General features: G+C 52.0%; 7 protein-coding genes across 7 annotated transcripts; 4 read left to right on the top strand and 3 right to left on the bottom strand.

Moving 5' to 3' along the window:
* Window positions 1–268: 268 nt before the first annotated feature.
* Window positions 269–541, bottom strand: An14g03685 (hypothetical protein; the record flags this gene model as incomplete). Its single annotated transcript, XM_059744188.1, has 1 exon — window positions 269–541. One exon carries the CDS (start codon window positions 539–541, stop codon window positions 269–271), a length of 273 nt encoding a protein of 90 aa, XP_059604665.1.
* Window positions 542–1340: 799 nt separating this feature from the next.
* An14g03680 (hypothetical protein) lies at window positions 1341–1860 on the top strand (the record flags this gene model as incomplete). Its single annotated transcript, XM_059744187.1, has 2 exons — window positions 1341–1346; window positions 1468–1860. The coding sequence occupies 2 exons, from the start codon at window positions 1341–1343 to the stop codon at window positions 1858–1860; spliced, it is 399 nt and encodes a 132-aa protein (XP_059604664.1).
* A 221-nt stretch (window positions 1861–2081) lies between these two features.
* An14g03670 (uncharacterized protein) lies at window positions 2082–2947 on the bottom strand (the record flags this gene model as incomplete). Its single annotated transcript, XM_059744186.1, has 4 exons — window positions 2082–2376; window positions 2460–2563; window positions 2635–2697; window positions 2759–2947. The coding sequence occupies 4 exons, from the start codon at window positions 2945–2947 to the stop codon at window positions 2082–2084; spliced, it is 651 nt and encodes a 216-aa protein (XP_059604663.1).
* Window positions 2948–2962: 15 nt separating this feature from the next.
* Window positions 2963–5964, top strand: An14g03660 (uncharacterized protein; the record flags this gene model as incomplete). Its single annotated transcript, XM_059744185.1, has 6 exons — window positions 2963–3013; window positions 3097–3565; window positions 3625–4239; window positions 4295–4621; window positions 4683–5081; window positions 5138–5964. 6 exons carry the CDS (start codon window positions 2963–2965, stop codon window positions 5962–5964), a joined length of 2688 nt encoding a protein of 895 aa, XP_059604662.1.
* A 303-nt stretch (window positions 5965–6267) lies between these two features.
* On the bottom strand, window positions 6268–7118 carry An14g03650 (uncharacterized protein; the record flags this gene model as incomplete). The annotated part of the gene is made up of 3 exons (XM_059744184.1): window positions 6268–6274; window positions 6382–6496; window positions 6536–7118. The coding sequence occupies 3 exons, from the start codon at window positions 7116–7118 to the stop codon at window positions 6268–6270; spliced, it is 705 nt and encodes a 234-aa protein (XP_059604661.1).
* Window positions 7119–8003: 885 nt separating this feature from the next.
* Window positions 8004–9416, top strand: An14g03640 (uncharacterized protein; the record flags this gene model as incomplete). Its single annotated transcript, XM_001400952.1, has 2 exons — window positions 8004–8993; window positions 9057–9416. 2 exons carry the CDS (start codon window positions 8004–8006, stop codon window positions 9414–9416), a joined length of 1350 nt encoding a protein of 449 aa, XP_001400989.1.
* Window positions 9417–10787: 1371 nt separating this feature from the next.
* On the top strand, window positions 10788–12821 carry An14g03630 (uncharacterized protein; the record flags this gene model as incomplete). The annotated part of the gene is made up of 2 exons (XM_001400951.1): window positions 10788–11152; window positions 11234–12821. The coding sequence occupies 2 exons, from the start codon at window positions 10788–10790 to the stop codon at window positions 12819–12821; spliced, it is 1953 nt and encodes a 650-aa protein (XP_001400988.1).
* Window positions 12822–12847: the final 26 nt, after the last annotated feature.

The following is a 12847-nucleotide window of genomic DNA, read 5'->3' as shown; positions in this document are numbered from 1 at the left end:
CTCAGGAATATGCCATTCTGCTCAGATTCGACAGTTGCTTGCCGCATGATAGGTGCCAATGGCCAGCCCGTGTCCAGCCACATGGTTATTAATCCACGTCCTGTCCTCGGAGCGTTAGAATTAACGAAAGTAATGAACCATAATCTGGCAGAAGTTGATTGATCGGTGATAGATTAAATGGTAGACAACTTAGTAGCATGCTTGCTTGTTTGTCTGTCCAGGCAACGGAATTTCGATTTGCCGCTGGTGTTACTAATTACTACACACTTTACTTCGCGGCAAAGTCTGCTGCTACGCGGGAAATATTCGTCTCCCTTTCTTCAAGCTTCCTCCTGTGTATGATGTGGTGATGCCAATTATAGATACTATCATCATCATCTGCAGAACACACACATAGACAACATCTATTTCGATACGCGTAGTGATGATGAGCAGAGCAGAGGGAGAAAAGCATCGCCTCGCGCAAGTGACAACAACAGACACGCACACATAAATATTCTTCCGCACTGGCGATCAAAAGCAAAGCAAGCAGTGCTTGCATTCAAACACACCGCCGAATTCCAACACTAGACACAGCCGGGTTAGCGTTGACAAATTTTCAACGCGAAAGGGAAAAAAAGGGTTGCCTGGCTAGTGGTTCCAAGGGAAAGTGTGTGATCTGGTACGGGAGATAGTGGCCCCAGCACGAGGCTGAAAGACTGGTTTGATTGCCTGCGGGTCCCATAGGCTTCGATGGGATGAACCTATGATCCGAGATCCAAGGGACGATGCGAAATGAGCCAGTCATGTGGTGCGTATGTACGGATCATAGATGATGAATTTATTGACGGTGAGATCTGGTTTGTGTTTGCTATGGTGTGCGGAGGAGGAGTTTGTGAGGTGACTTACACAGACTTCTAGTCGGACTGTTTATTGTGTAGCACAACCGCATCCCCTCCGTTTCTAGGGAGTAGCATTCCGATAATCTCCCTCTTCTTTTATTTGAACCTGGCCCTTACTACATGCCAGTATAGCACTGCTAAAGAATGATAGATCAGACAGACCATAGACACGATGGCGCAAAATGAAACGGGCGGCCCGTGTCAGAATCTTCGCAAGTGAAACGCATGGCGCCGTGGATACTGTGGCTGGAGACTGGAGAAAGAGAGAGAGAGAGAAAGAGTCGTAAGCCAACCATCGGACAGATCCCGATTCTTGGCTTTCCAACTGTCACGGGTTTGAGGGTGCAGATTGCTTTTACTATTATTATGATCTCATACTCCGTACATTTATTGAAATAGTAATTTGCGTGGAAATTGAGATCACAGGTACATTCTAATTTCATACTGTGACACAATAATATGATAGTTTATTAACTATCCACTATATACTGGCCTCTAGTGAAAGAAATGATTTCATTGCTGCCGTTTGCGTCGGTCGCAAAGGGCTGCCCCTTTCGACACCCACGGAGAAGGCCGTCCCAACCAGCCACTGGAACATGAACCCACCAGCCGGCCGTCTGGGGGGGGAAGAGATTGCGTTCCTCGATTCCTCTCCTGGCCTGAGTTAGGAACTGAGGAACTGAAAGGTTCGGGCAGATTCAAATTTGCCACCTTCGCTACCGGACGAAAAAGTCACTCTATCGACTCAGGATCGACCACCTGGGTAGCAACCCGCATACAGAGGGTTTACGAGGCATTCCAGTGTGAATGTATGGGAGATGCCACTGCAAAAAGCGCGTCGGAACAATACCATACGGTAAGCGAGTTGCGAGTCAGACTAAGAGACACTAGTAATCTGCTAAGGCCGATCTATTGGGACCAACTCATCCACTCTTGCGCCTTATCATCTTCCCTCGTCTGGTCTCTCCAGCCACAGTAACCAAACGGAACCCCCATCGGAAAATTGTTCAGCTTCCTTCCATCCACTATCTATTTCTGCCATTGGCTGTCACCGGGCCACATCAGAAAAGAGGGGAAAGCTTCTCTCGGTGAGAAAACAGAATGGGTGGTTGGGAATTGAATTCTGTCCCGGTCCCGATGGCAAAAGGCAAATAAGAATTCACCTTGGACCAGATATCTGTCTGGCTGGCATGATGCCGCTCATATCATGATGACGAGCAGTGGCTGAAACGGAGTGCGATCGTCGCTTTGCTGTTGATCAGCCCAAAAGTCAAATGCAAATCTAGCATTTGTGCTCCTGATCGGAATTCCCCTTACGCTGGCCCTTCCTTCAATCGTCATCGACTCCTCCACCCACAGGAGTGTGACCCGGGCGACCCAACGATCCCATCTGAGATCCAGAGTTGACCTGCCAGTGGCATCGCCTCTCACTCGTCCTGCGCGGCCCCAAGTGGAGTGGCTTGTTCCCTCGTGGGTGGCACTAGCTTCGAATCCTCTCCATCCCACCAGACTTGACCAAAGCCCGGATGAGCTCCCCTTTTAACTCTTCTCGTGATGCTAGCCTGAGATTTCCTTCACGGGAACCATTCTTTCGCTTCAGCCGAACCCATTGCCATTCCAGGGAGTCCAATTGGCATGCGCTGAGCTGTGCACCCAATCTGCTTTGCCAGCTCTTTTCTGCCCTTTTATTATTACATTTACATTTTCACTTCCTTTTTTTTTTTTTCTACAGTGGGCAGATCAGCAAACCCACCTTCAAGTCCCAGGCGACCCAAACAGAAAAAGGTTTCTTTCCCTTGGGTGGCTCCCCCTCTCCCTTTAAGCTTTGCGCCCCTTGAGTCTATCCTTTGCTTTTCTCATTTTTCGTTTAAACAAACCTCCCTCCCTCCCTTTCGTCCTGTCCAGCTACCCTGTTTGGATCTCACACTCTTTCGATCCTGGCCGTGCCCTTGCCTGTGATCCCCTCCCCCCTCTCTGCGGTCGACCGCTCTCGATCGTGCGACATTCTGCCTCTTGACGTAACCGCACCTATATTCCACTTGACCACGGCAGACTCGCACTGCCATTAATTGTGCGCCATCATGGCTATCCGTGATGTCGGCCTGGAAGGCCTTCATCAGCTATTCCAACGGGTAAGTCTGCATGGTGTCGTGGGATCGCGCTCGGTCGCATTCCTTGGTTGATGCTGAAGAGCGCATCTCTAACCCTCCCACAGTCCAGCAGTGATGATCCGCAAAGCGCTTCCAACTCGGCCTCGGGCCTGGTCACGACCTTGGTCCCCTCCTTGATCTCTGCCGCGGCCATGGTGATTATCTTCATTATCTTGCGACGCAGTGAAACTCGCATGTACATGCCTCGTACTTACCTGGGCGTTTTGCGGCCCTCGGAACGTACTCCCGCTTCGCCTACTGGTCTCTGGAATTGGATTATGCAGATGTACCGGCTACCCGATGAATATGTCTTGCAGCATCACTCCATGGATGCCTATCTTCTTTTGCGCTTTTTGAAGATTGTTTCAATGATTTGCTTCGTGGGAGCTTGTATGACCTGGCCCATCTTGTTCCCGGTCAATGCAACGGGCGGCGGCGGCAGGTCGCAATTGGATATGCTGAGCATGTCCAACGTCAGCTCCGATAAATATGCTCGCTACTTTGCTCACGCATTCGTTGCGTGGCTTTTTGTCGGTGTGTATTCTCTCATAAATCCTGGCTTGGGGGGTGTCCATCGCTAATGGTATTGCTAGGCTTCGTCTTCTACACGATCACTCGCGAATGCCTGTTTTACATCAATCTGCGCCACGCATATGCCCTCGCTCCCGCATATGCCAGCCGTCTCTCGTCTCGCACTGTGCTCTTCACTGCGGTCACCGAAGATTATCTGAGCCGCGACAAGATTCGACAGATGTTTGGTCCCGAGAAGGTGAAGAATGTCTGGCTTACGACCAACACCAGCGAATTGGACGACAAGGTTGCTGAACGCGACGACGCTGCGATGAAGCTTGAGGCGGCGGAAACGAAGCTCATCAAACTGGCGAACGCTGCCCGTCTGAAGGCCCTCAAGAAGCAAGGGTCTGTGGAGGAAGGTCAAAACGCCGGCGATAGCCTCTGCGACGATGACGATGAGTCCGGCTCGGTTGCAGCTCGCTGGGTTCGACCCCAAGACCGCCCTACCCATCGGCTCACACTTCTGGTCGGCAAGAAGGTTGATACCATCAACTGGGCGAGATCTGAGATCGAGCGTCTTACCCCCGAGATCGAGGAACTCCAGGCCAAACACCGCGAAGGTAATGCGGACCTGGTCTCGTCTGTCTTCGTTGAATTCCACGCCCAGGCCGATGCTCAGCAGGCTTTCCAGTCTGGTTAGTATTCCATACTGTTCTTCGTTTTTGTCGAGCTATGCTAACTTGCGCCCAGTGGCTCACAACTACCCCCTGCACATGGCGCCTCGTTACATTGGCCTGGAGCCCACGCAGGTCATCTGGTCCAACTTGCGCATCAAGTGGTGGGAGCGACTCATTCGTTACTCTGCGACTATCGCATTTGTTGTCGCTTTGATTGTCTTCTGGGCCATTCCCACCGCCGTGGTTGGCTGCATCTCGAACATCAACTTCCTGACTGACAAGGTTCCTTTCCTTCGCTTTATCAATGACGTCCCAAGCTGGATTCTGGGTGTTATCACGTCTCTTCTGCCCACGGTCTTGATGTCCGTGCTCATGGCCTTGCTGCCAATCGTCCTCCGATGTAAGTTGCAACCCTAGGCCTCCATGCACATGAAGTCGACCGCATTCTCATCTGTTGATAGTGATGGCCAAATTTGGTGGTGCTCCTAGCTTGGCTGCTGTGGAGTTGACTACGCAGAACTTCTATTTCGCATTCGAAGTCATCCAGGTGTTCCTGGTTGTCACTATTTCGTCTTCCGCCTCCAGTGTTGTCACCAAAATTATCAACAACCCCACTTCCGCCGCGTCTCTGTTGGCTGAAAACATCCCCACCGCTTCGAACTTCTACATCTCGTATATCATCTTGCAAGGATTGTCTTTCAGTGCCGGTGCTTTGTTGCAGATCAGTGGACTGATCCTCGGCAAGGTCCTGGGTCGGCTTCTGGACAACACGCCTCGGAAGATGTACAGCCGCTGGTCCAACCTCGCTGGTCTTGGCTGGGGAACTGTGTACCCTGTTTTCACCCTCCTCGCTGTCATTGGTAAGAATTCAAGGTCTCTGAAGATATTGGAAACGGCCAGCTGACAATGCATACAGCCATCGTCTACTCGTGCATTGCACCTCTCGTGCTTGGCTTCGCCACCATCGGCCTCTACCTCTTCTACTTCGCCTACCGCTACAACATGCTGTACGTGTCGAACGCCAACATTGACACACAGGGCAAGGCCTACGTTCAGGGTCTGAAGCATCTGACAGTGGGCTGCTATCTCTTGATGGTCTGCCTGATTGGTCTTTTCGCCATCGGTACCGCTGCCGACAACATTGCCACTGGGCCCCTGGTCCTCATGATCATTCTGCTGGTCTTCTGCGTTCTGTACCACGTGGCCCTCAATAATGCCCTGGAGCCCCTGATCCAGTACCTGCCTAAGAACCTTGAGTCGGAGGAAGAAGCTCTGCTGTCTCGCGAGCAGACCAAGGTGAGCCAGTCCGGCGAGGCATCGGATGACGCCGCCGCCGAAGGCTCCAAGGCGCGCGACAGCGGCGTGGCCAACATCGACTCCGCCGAACGGGGTCTGACCTCCGACGAGCCCCAGGCCAAGCCCAACTTCCTGCTCCGGTACCTTCGTCCCGACAAGTACGACAGCTATGCGCAGATGCGCCGCCTCGTTCCCAGCGGACAGGAGATCACCAAGTACGCACCCGAGGTGGAGCGGGACGCTTACTTCAACCCGTCCATCAAGGCGCAACCCCCTCTGCTCTGGATTCCTCGGGATGAGCTGGGTGTCAGTCGCCAGGAAGTCAGACACACCTCCCGGGTTATTAAGATCACGGACGAGGATGCTTGGCTGGACGAGAAGAACCACATCTGCTGGGACTTGGACAAGGGTGTTCCTCCCATCTTCAAGGAGAAGGTTTACTACTAGATACCCAAACGCAAGGAAAGAGAAAATGATGTGTATGGATACTTTACCGACAGTTGGATAAGGCCATGGTGATGGGAGAATAGTTACAGAGAACCTTGATACCCACGGATTTGGAGGCCATAGAGTATATGGCTGTTGGAAGATGAAGATAATACGGATGTTCATGTTTAAATTTAATTTTACTAACTAATTATGAGTTAAGTGTTTGAGAAGAAATGGCCGTGATGTTTACATATATACAAGGAGTATACTAACTATATAATGACTGCTGCTGAATGAATACATTACACGCCGATACTACTACTAGTACCTTGATTAACCAAGTTATTATTCTATTCATATGACGATTACTTCCCCTCAAGATGAACCCTCTCCCACCCCCGCCTAACCCCATGCCTCCTCATCATCCGATCATACCAACCCGTCAGCTCAGGAAACCTCTCCAAATCAAACCCATATTGACTCGCCGCCGCGACATACGGAAAATGCGCTATATCAGCCACCGTACTGTGACCCATCAGCCAAATACGACCTACTACATAGTAGTAAAAAGAAAGTAAGAAGGAAATACAATACCATCTCTCCCCAATCAACCACCCTCCCCCGCCCCTCCTCTGCCGGGACAAATACTCCTCTAGATGGAGATACAGACTGAGTAACCTTCTCGCAAAGGGGACGGTCGCAGTCGCAGTCTCTTTCGCAGTATTGTTGTTGTTATCTACCACCTCGGTCTCTTTTATCGCTGGGAGATGTTGTTTGTTGTGATGATGCTTATGCTCATGCTTGTTGTCAGGTTCATTGTCTTGATGATGTTGATGGATGATCCCCATCCGGTCTGCTAGCTTCGATAAACTCTCTTCGACAGCTACATGTTCAGGCGAATGCGGGGGGTATGAGAGGTGGTGGTGGTGATGATGATCGCCGTCGTAGCGGGTCAGGAGATAGGTGGTTATGGAGGGAAGGGAGTGCAGGGTTGGGCCGTGGCCGGTGCGGTGGATGTCTGTTAGGGTTGTGGTTGAGGAGGAGTGGGGGAGAAGGTGGAAGGTGTAGGGGAGTCTAAGTTCTTCGAGGATGATGGCGATGGTGGTGCCAGTGGTGGAGGCTTTGGGGGTGGAGAGGGTGATGGTGCTGGGTTCTTCGTCAAAGACGTTCATTGTACAGTTTGTCTGCCGTAGGCAAGTGAACTGTTGGAGTAGAGGAAGAAACTAGAGGGGGGATGTGACGTTATGTGGGATAAGCAGGATTGATCCCTGCCGATAAAGTTCTTGGTTTTATCTCCTGGGGAAGTAAATTGGGGTTCATGGTTGACGTCACGGGAATACGAGAGAGAACAGAGAAAAAAGTTCAGGGCACGAGTTGGGATTACAGGAACTGGTTTAATTTTTAGAACTGGTGATACAGAGTTACATAGTGTCTATCTGTGATTGTTTGTCTAGTTTTATTTTCTATATTTGTTTCAATGTAGTACCATCTTCAGTTTGCAAACTGATAGATTAAATCAAATGAATGAACGAAAAAGCCGAGGTGTCAACCCCAAAAGAGTAAAACGGTAATCAAAATGGGCGGGTCTGGCCACGGCGAGCTTATGACTCGCCCCACCAATCACAGACGATGGCCGGGCCTGGCTCGGTCGCCGTGCATGTCGGCACTCCATCCCTCGGCATCTGATTGGCTGGCATTGTCAGTTTCGGCCGGCGCAGAACGCGGCGTCATCAAGCCGTTACGTTTGCCGTTTTGGCCGAAAAGGGTCTGTCTAGTTTGCAATTCTGCAAGATTGCACACCCACAATTCCTATCTCTCTGTCTCTCCCCCTCCCTCCCTGCGATTTCCTGAGCAAACATCTCGGCTCAATATCTCTAATCCTTCCAGACGAACCATGGTTTGACTGTTCGATCCGCCACCATCGCTGTGCTTGTGTGACTTGTATCCCCCCGGAGGGGTTGCGCTATAAGTATCCGATTGTACTCCCCCCCACACCAGCCAGGGGAATAAAGCAGGAATTGGCAACAGTAGCCGACTCTCAACCCCACGCGCTCATGATGCAGTCCACCCCTGTTCCTCGCGACATCCTCATAGTCGGCGCCGGCATCGCGGGTCTGGCCAGCGCCATCTCTCTCGCCAAGGAACTGGCTTCCTCCATCCCCGACCTGAAGATCTCCGTTTTCGAAGGCGCACCAGGACTATCTGCCTCAGGGGGCGCCATAAGTCTAACCCCAACGGCGCAAAATTACCTCGACAAGTTGGGCGTTTTGTCCGAACTTAATCGCATGGGCAGTGAAGCCGGCATCGAAGTCGATCGCATTGAACTCTTCTCCCTCCGCTCAGGTCGCAGACTTGGACCTCTCAAATTCACCGACGAGAATGGCTTCGGTTACGGTGGCTACAAGGGCCGTCGGGTCATGCGAAATGCCCTCTCGCGCGCCATGTTATCTGTCATTCAAACCCACCTTCCCACGGTTTCCGTCTACTTCAACAAGAAAGTCGTAGGCGGCACCACAACCGACTCATCCGTCACCTTATCCTTCGAAGATGGCTCTTTCGCTACAGGCGAGCTTGTTTTGGGCTGCGACGGCGTCCACTCTATCACGCGCACGCGCATTGTCGATCCCGGCAACCGCTCCGAATACACCGGCATCTCCTTCATCCAGAGCGTCACCGACGCCCACGACCTTTCCGTCCCCATGCACTTCAACCAGACTGCCATCCACCTCACTCGCCACAGTTCCCTCCTCACTAGCTACTGCGACCCTGATCGCCAGAAGATCTTCTCCGCCGCTATCCTCCGCGTGAACGAACACCTCATTGAGCGCTACCAAGCCACTTCGAAAAGCGATTGTCCGGAACAAGCCAGCATGAAGATGTCCATCCGCTATCTGGTGCGCACGCAGTTCGCCAAATCTGCCCTTCCTAGCATCCGCGCGCTCCTCGACCACACCGAAGATTGGGCCCTGTATCCGGTATATCAGGTCCGGCAGCGAGGGAAATGGCACAAGGGACGGATTCTGCTCCTGGGTGATGCAGCGCATGCGGTAAGCCATAAACCACCCCCCCAATACTTCACTTTGAAAGCAGTCACTAATCTTCAGATATAGATGCCTCCCCGCGACGAATCCGCCGCCTACTCCATCGAAGATGCCCTCATCTTCACACAAATCTTCTCCCGCAACCTGCACGCCCCACTCGCCACTACCTTCCAAGAATACGAGTCCCTGCGCCGCGAGCTCGTCAACAAAGTCTTTGACGCCTCCCGCCGTCTCTGGCAAAGTGATCTCGATAAGGGCTTATTTCCGGGCCACGTGCGCGAACTGATGTCGCCGGTTCACATGTCGCCCGGGGGTTGTACAACGATAGCATCAGCTAGACCGGCCGTTCCAGCAGCCACGCATCAGAGTTTCTCGGATCTGTCGGTGTACTCGTTGACCCGGGAGTTCCAAGGAGAGATCGAATCCTAATCGAATGAACCGGGGATAGATACGAGGATGGCATATAGAGGTGTTCAAAGGTTCCTTACTTCGGGTTTGTGTTCTCGTGGGGTACGGTATATTTTTTTTTTTTTTCACACGGATGGATCATAGAAAGGAATGGAATCTGGGACAGGACAGGATATATGGCTAGAAACGAGCGTTACGACCACATTACTACAGCAATGATAATACTTTTAACCATTAGTTTTCATTTCAGAGCCTTGCATCCTCCAGAATCTCCCTTCCATTCAACCGATCCCTCGGATCCAACTTCATAATCCTACACACTAACTCCCTATCCTCACGAGGAATCTCCTTCTCCGTCGTAAGATGAAATGGTCTCAGCGTCTCCGGCGGGCTATTCCGCGTTGCTTCTGAGCTCCTGAAGATTGGTGTCCCAGCCTCGTCTCCCTGTTGGGCGTAGAGGGGGGTTTTTCGGAAACGGTGCTGCTGAAATTGGCGAGGTGAAGGTCGGTGAAGCGGATTTCATTGTTGTGGTTGGTATTGGTGTTGGGTTGGTGTGGAGCTTATGAGATTATTGCTTGGTTTGATATCGATATCAGTCTGTTTAGCTATTTGTACTATGTAGTAGATGTAGTATGGTGAAGGAAATGTACATACTATTAGTATGAACGGACCCATCTCCGTGAAGTACAGCCGATGCCTCCAACACCCTGCTCACAACATACTTTACCTCTCGTCGCGTTAGTCTTTTGCTGTTTAATAGGTGTAGTAGATCATCGTTAAATATTTAGGATGGGCCTTAGACTTCATTCAGGAGTGGGCGATATGTGGACATCATGCTGGAAGCGATGGATAACGTCCCTTTTGTTTCGAGGACGGAAGGGTTGTACATTCTTCACGATGACTGGTTGTTTGTAGGTTTTGGATCATTAAAGACTTTGAGACTTAGGATTCCATGGCGTTATAAGATAGATGTTAGTGGACGATTTACGTTGCTAGCCAGATACTATGTTGGAGTTGCTTGATTATGTCTTGATATTTGATTGAATACCTATTGTTACTGGGATGATGGCCATCTTGGAATCCGCCGAGCTTAGTTTAGCTTGTCAAATTGAAGTCGACTAATTGGAGGATTGAGTGTAGATCTCGATGCATTAAAGTGATCCACCGTGGCGTCACCGCCCGGGCGTGCCTGGTTTTCTGCCGTCCATTTTTTCCGTTTATCAAAAGATTCCCGAAATCCGTTGCTTCTCCTCCGTCCACCTTCTCCCTCTCATCCTCCCATTCTTCCTCCTTTTTCTCCCATTTATTTTCCATCTTCATTGGTTTAATAGACATTTTATTTGTTCTTAATTGCGTTTCTGTTACCATTTTACTCTCCCCAAGCTCCTCATCATGCTGGGCGCTTTCCGCCGTTCCGGCGCCGTCCATGCGCTGCGAGCTTCACGATCTCTGCTGGCCAGATCGATTCCTCAGCAACCTCAATGGCTCTCTGCTTCTGCACCGGCGGTCTCATACGTCGCTCGCGCCCTCTACCATCCGTCCCCGGCTTTTCTTGATGCCACAGCAGCAGCTCAGGCGCAACTCAACGTCGCCGCCGACATCGAGCCCCGGCTACCCAATTCCAAGTTCCACAGCCTGGCACAAGACGGCCTGGTCAACGACAGACTGATCCGGACCGTGACAAATTCCATGAAGATTGAAACCATGACCGATGTTCAAGCTAAGACGATCCGTGAAACACTGAGCGGCGATGATGTGTGAGTTCTTCTTCGTCTCTGCCTCCCTTCATTCACCTATCTGCAAATGGCGGCTGACCTTGATTTTTTCTTCCCATATAGCTTGGCCCAGGCAAAGACCGGAACTGGAAAGACTCTTGCCTTCTTGATCCCGGTCGTCCAGCGCCTTGTTAGTGATCCGTCAGTCAAACGCTCGCGCCCCTCATACCGTGGACAACAAGGGAGGAGAAACACGCCCGATATTCGGGCGATTGTCATCTCTCCGACTCGTGAGTTGGCGGAACAGATTGCCCATGAGGCACAGCGCTTGGTGTATGGACTGGGTTTGACCGTGCAGACGGCAGTCGGCGGTACTCAAAAGAGATTGCATCTAAACAAGATCCGGAACGAGGGCTGCAATATCTTGGTTGGAACTCCTGGTCGTCTGAAGGACCTTCTTTCCGATCCGTACAGCGGTGTCACCGCGCCCCAGCTCCAAGCTCTCGTCTTCGACGAGGCTGATCGCTTGCTGGATGATGGCTTCTCGCAAGAGATCGGTCAGATCAAGGACCTCCTGCCCAACCCGGAGGAGGTCGACCGCCAGACCCTGATGTTCTCCGCCACCGTCCCAGGTGAAGTCATGAACATGGTGCGTCAGACTATGAAGCCTGACTTCAAGTTCATTAAGACTGTCTCGGAGGATGAGGTGCCCACCCACTTGCGGGTGCCCCAGAAGGTCGTCTACCTGGATGGCTTCCAGAACGGCTTGCCTGCTATTCTGGAGCTGGCCAAGCAGGGTTACGTTAACTCCCCGAATTTCAAGGCCATTGTCTACCTGAACGCAACGACGATGGTCTCGCTGGCCAACGACATCTTCAGGCGGCTTCAGAATGATCCTGAGGACCGTACCAAAGGACACGCTCTTGGCCGCCTCCCTATTCTCCAAATCCATTCGCGACTGACTCAGGCGCAAAGAACTCGTGTTACGAGTACTTTCCGCAACGCGCGCTCCGGCATTCTCTTCTCTTCCGACGTAACCGCCCGTGGTCTGGATTTCCCCGATGTCACGCACGTCATCCAATACGGACTCCCCAGCGAGCGTCAGACCTACATCCACCGCGTGGGACGTACTGGCCGTGCGAACAAGGAAGGTGAGGGCTGGATCTTGCTGCATAACAACGAGAAGCGTGCCTTCAAACAGATGTTGGGTGACCTGCCGATCGAGGAGGATCAGACCACGATCCCCGTGGCGAAGGTCAACATGCGTGAAGAGATCGAGGATGATGGCTCAGAGACGAGCCGAACTCTACAACAAATCAAATTGGCCGCGCAGCAGGTTCCTATCGACGATCGCGTGGAGGCATGGAAGTCCCAAACGGGTACCATCATAGGCAAACTCCAACCTCTGTCGGCGACCCTCCCTGCAATGCATGACCTGTCCAAGTACGGATACGTGCTGCCCAAGCCTCCGCATCTCCCTTCCAGAATCCAACAAGCTTTGGAGAAGGGCGATAGGCCTCCTCCAAGGTCCAACCGTGGTGGGCCCCGGGATTCCTTCAGGTCCCGGGATTCCTACAGGCCCCGTTCTAGCGGTGGCTATAATGACCGCTACCAACGCTCCTCATCCCGCGACCGCGAGCCCCGCAACCCTTGGAACGAAAGAGGCTCCTCTCGCGGCCGTCGCGAGAGCCGCTCCTACAACCGCTACTGATTATCGGCGCTTGAGGCCAGGATCAT

Source organism: Aspergillus niger, assembly GCF_000002855.4.
Source record: "Aspergillus niger supercontig An14".
Lineage (NCBI taxonomy): Eukaryota > Fungi > Ascomycota > Eurotiomycetes > Eurotiales > Aspergillaceae > Aspergillus > Aspergillus niger.
Note: the sequence above shows the minus strand (reverse complement) of the source record. Positions and strands in the feature narration are given on the sequence as shown.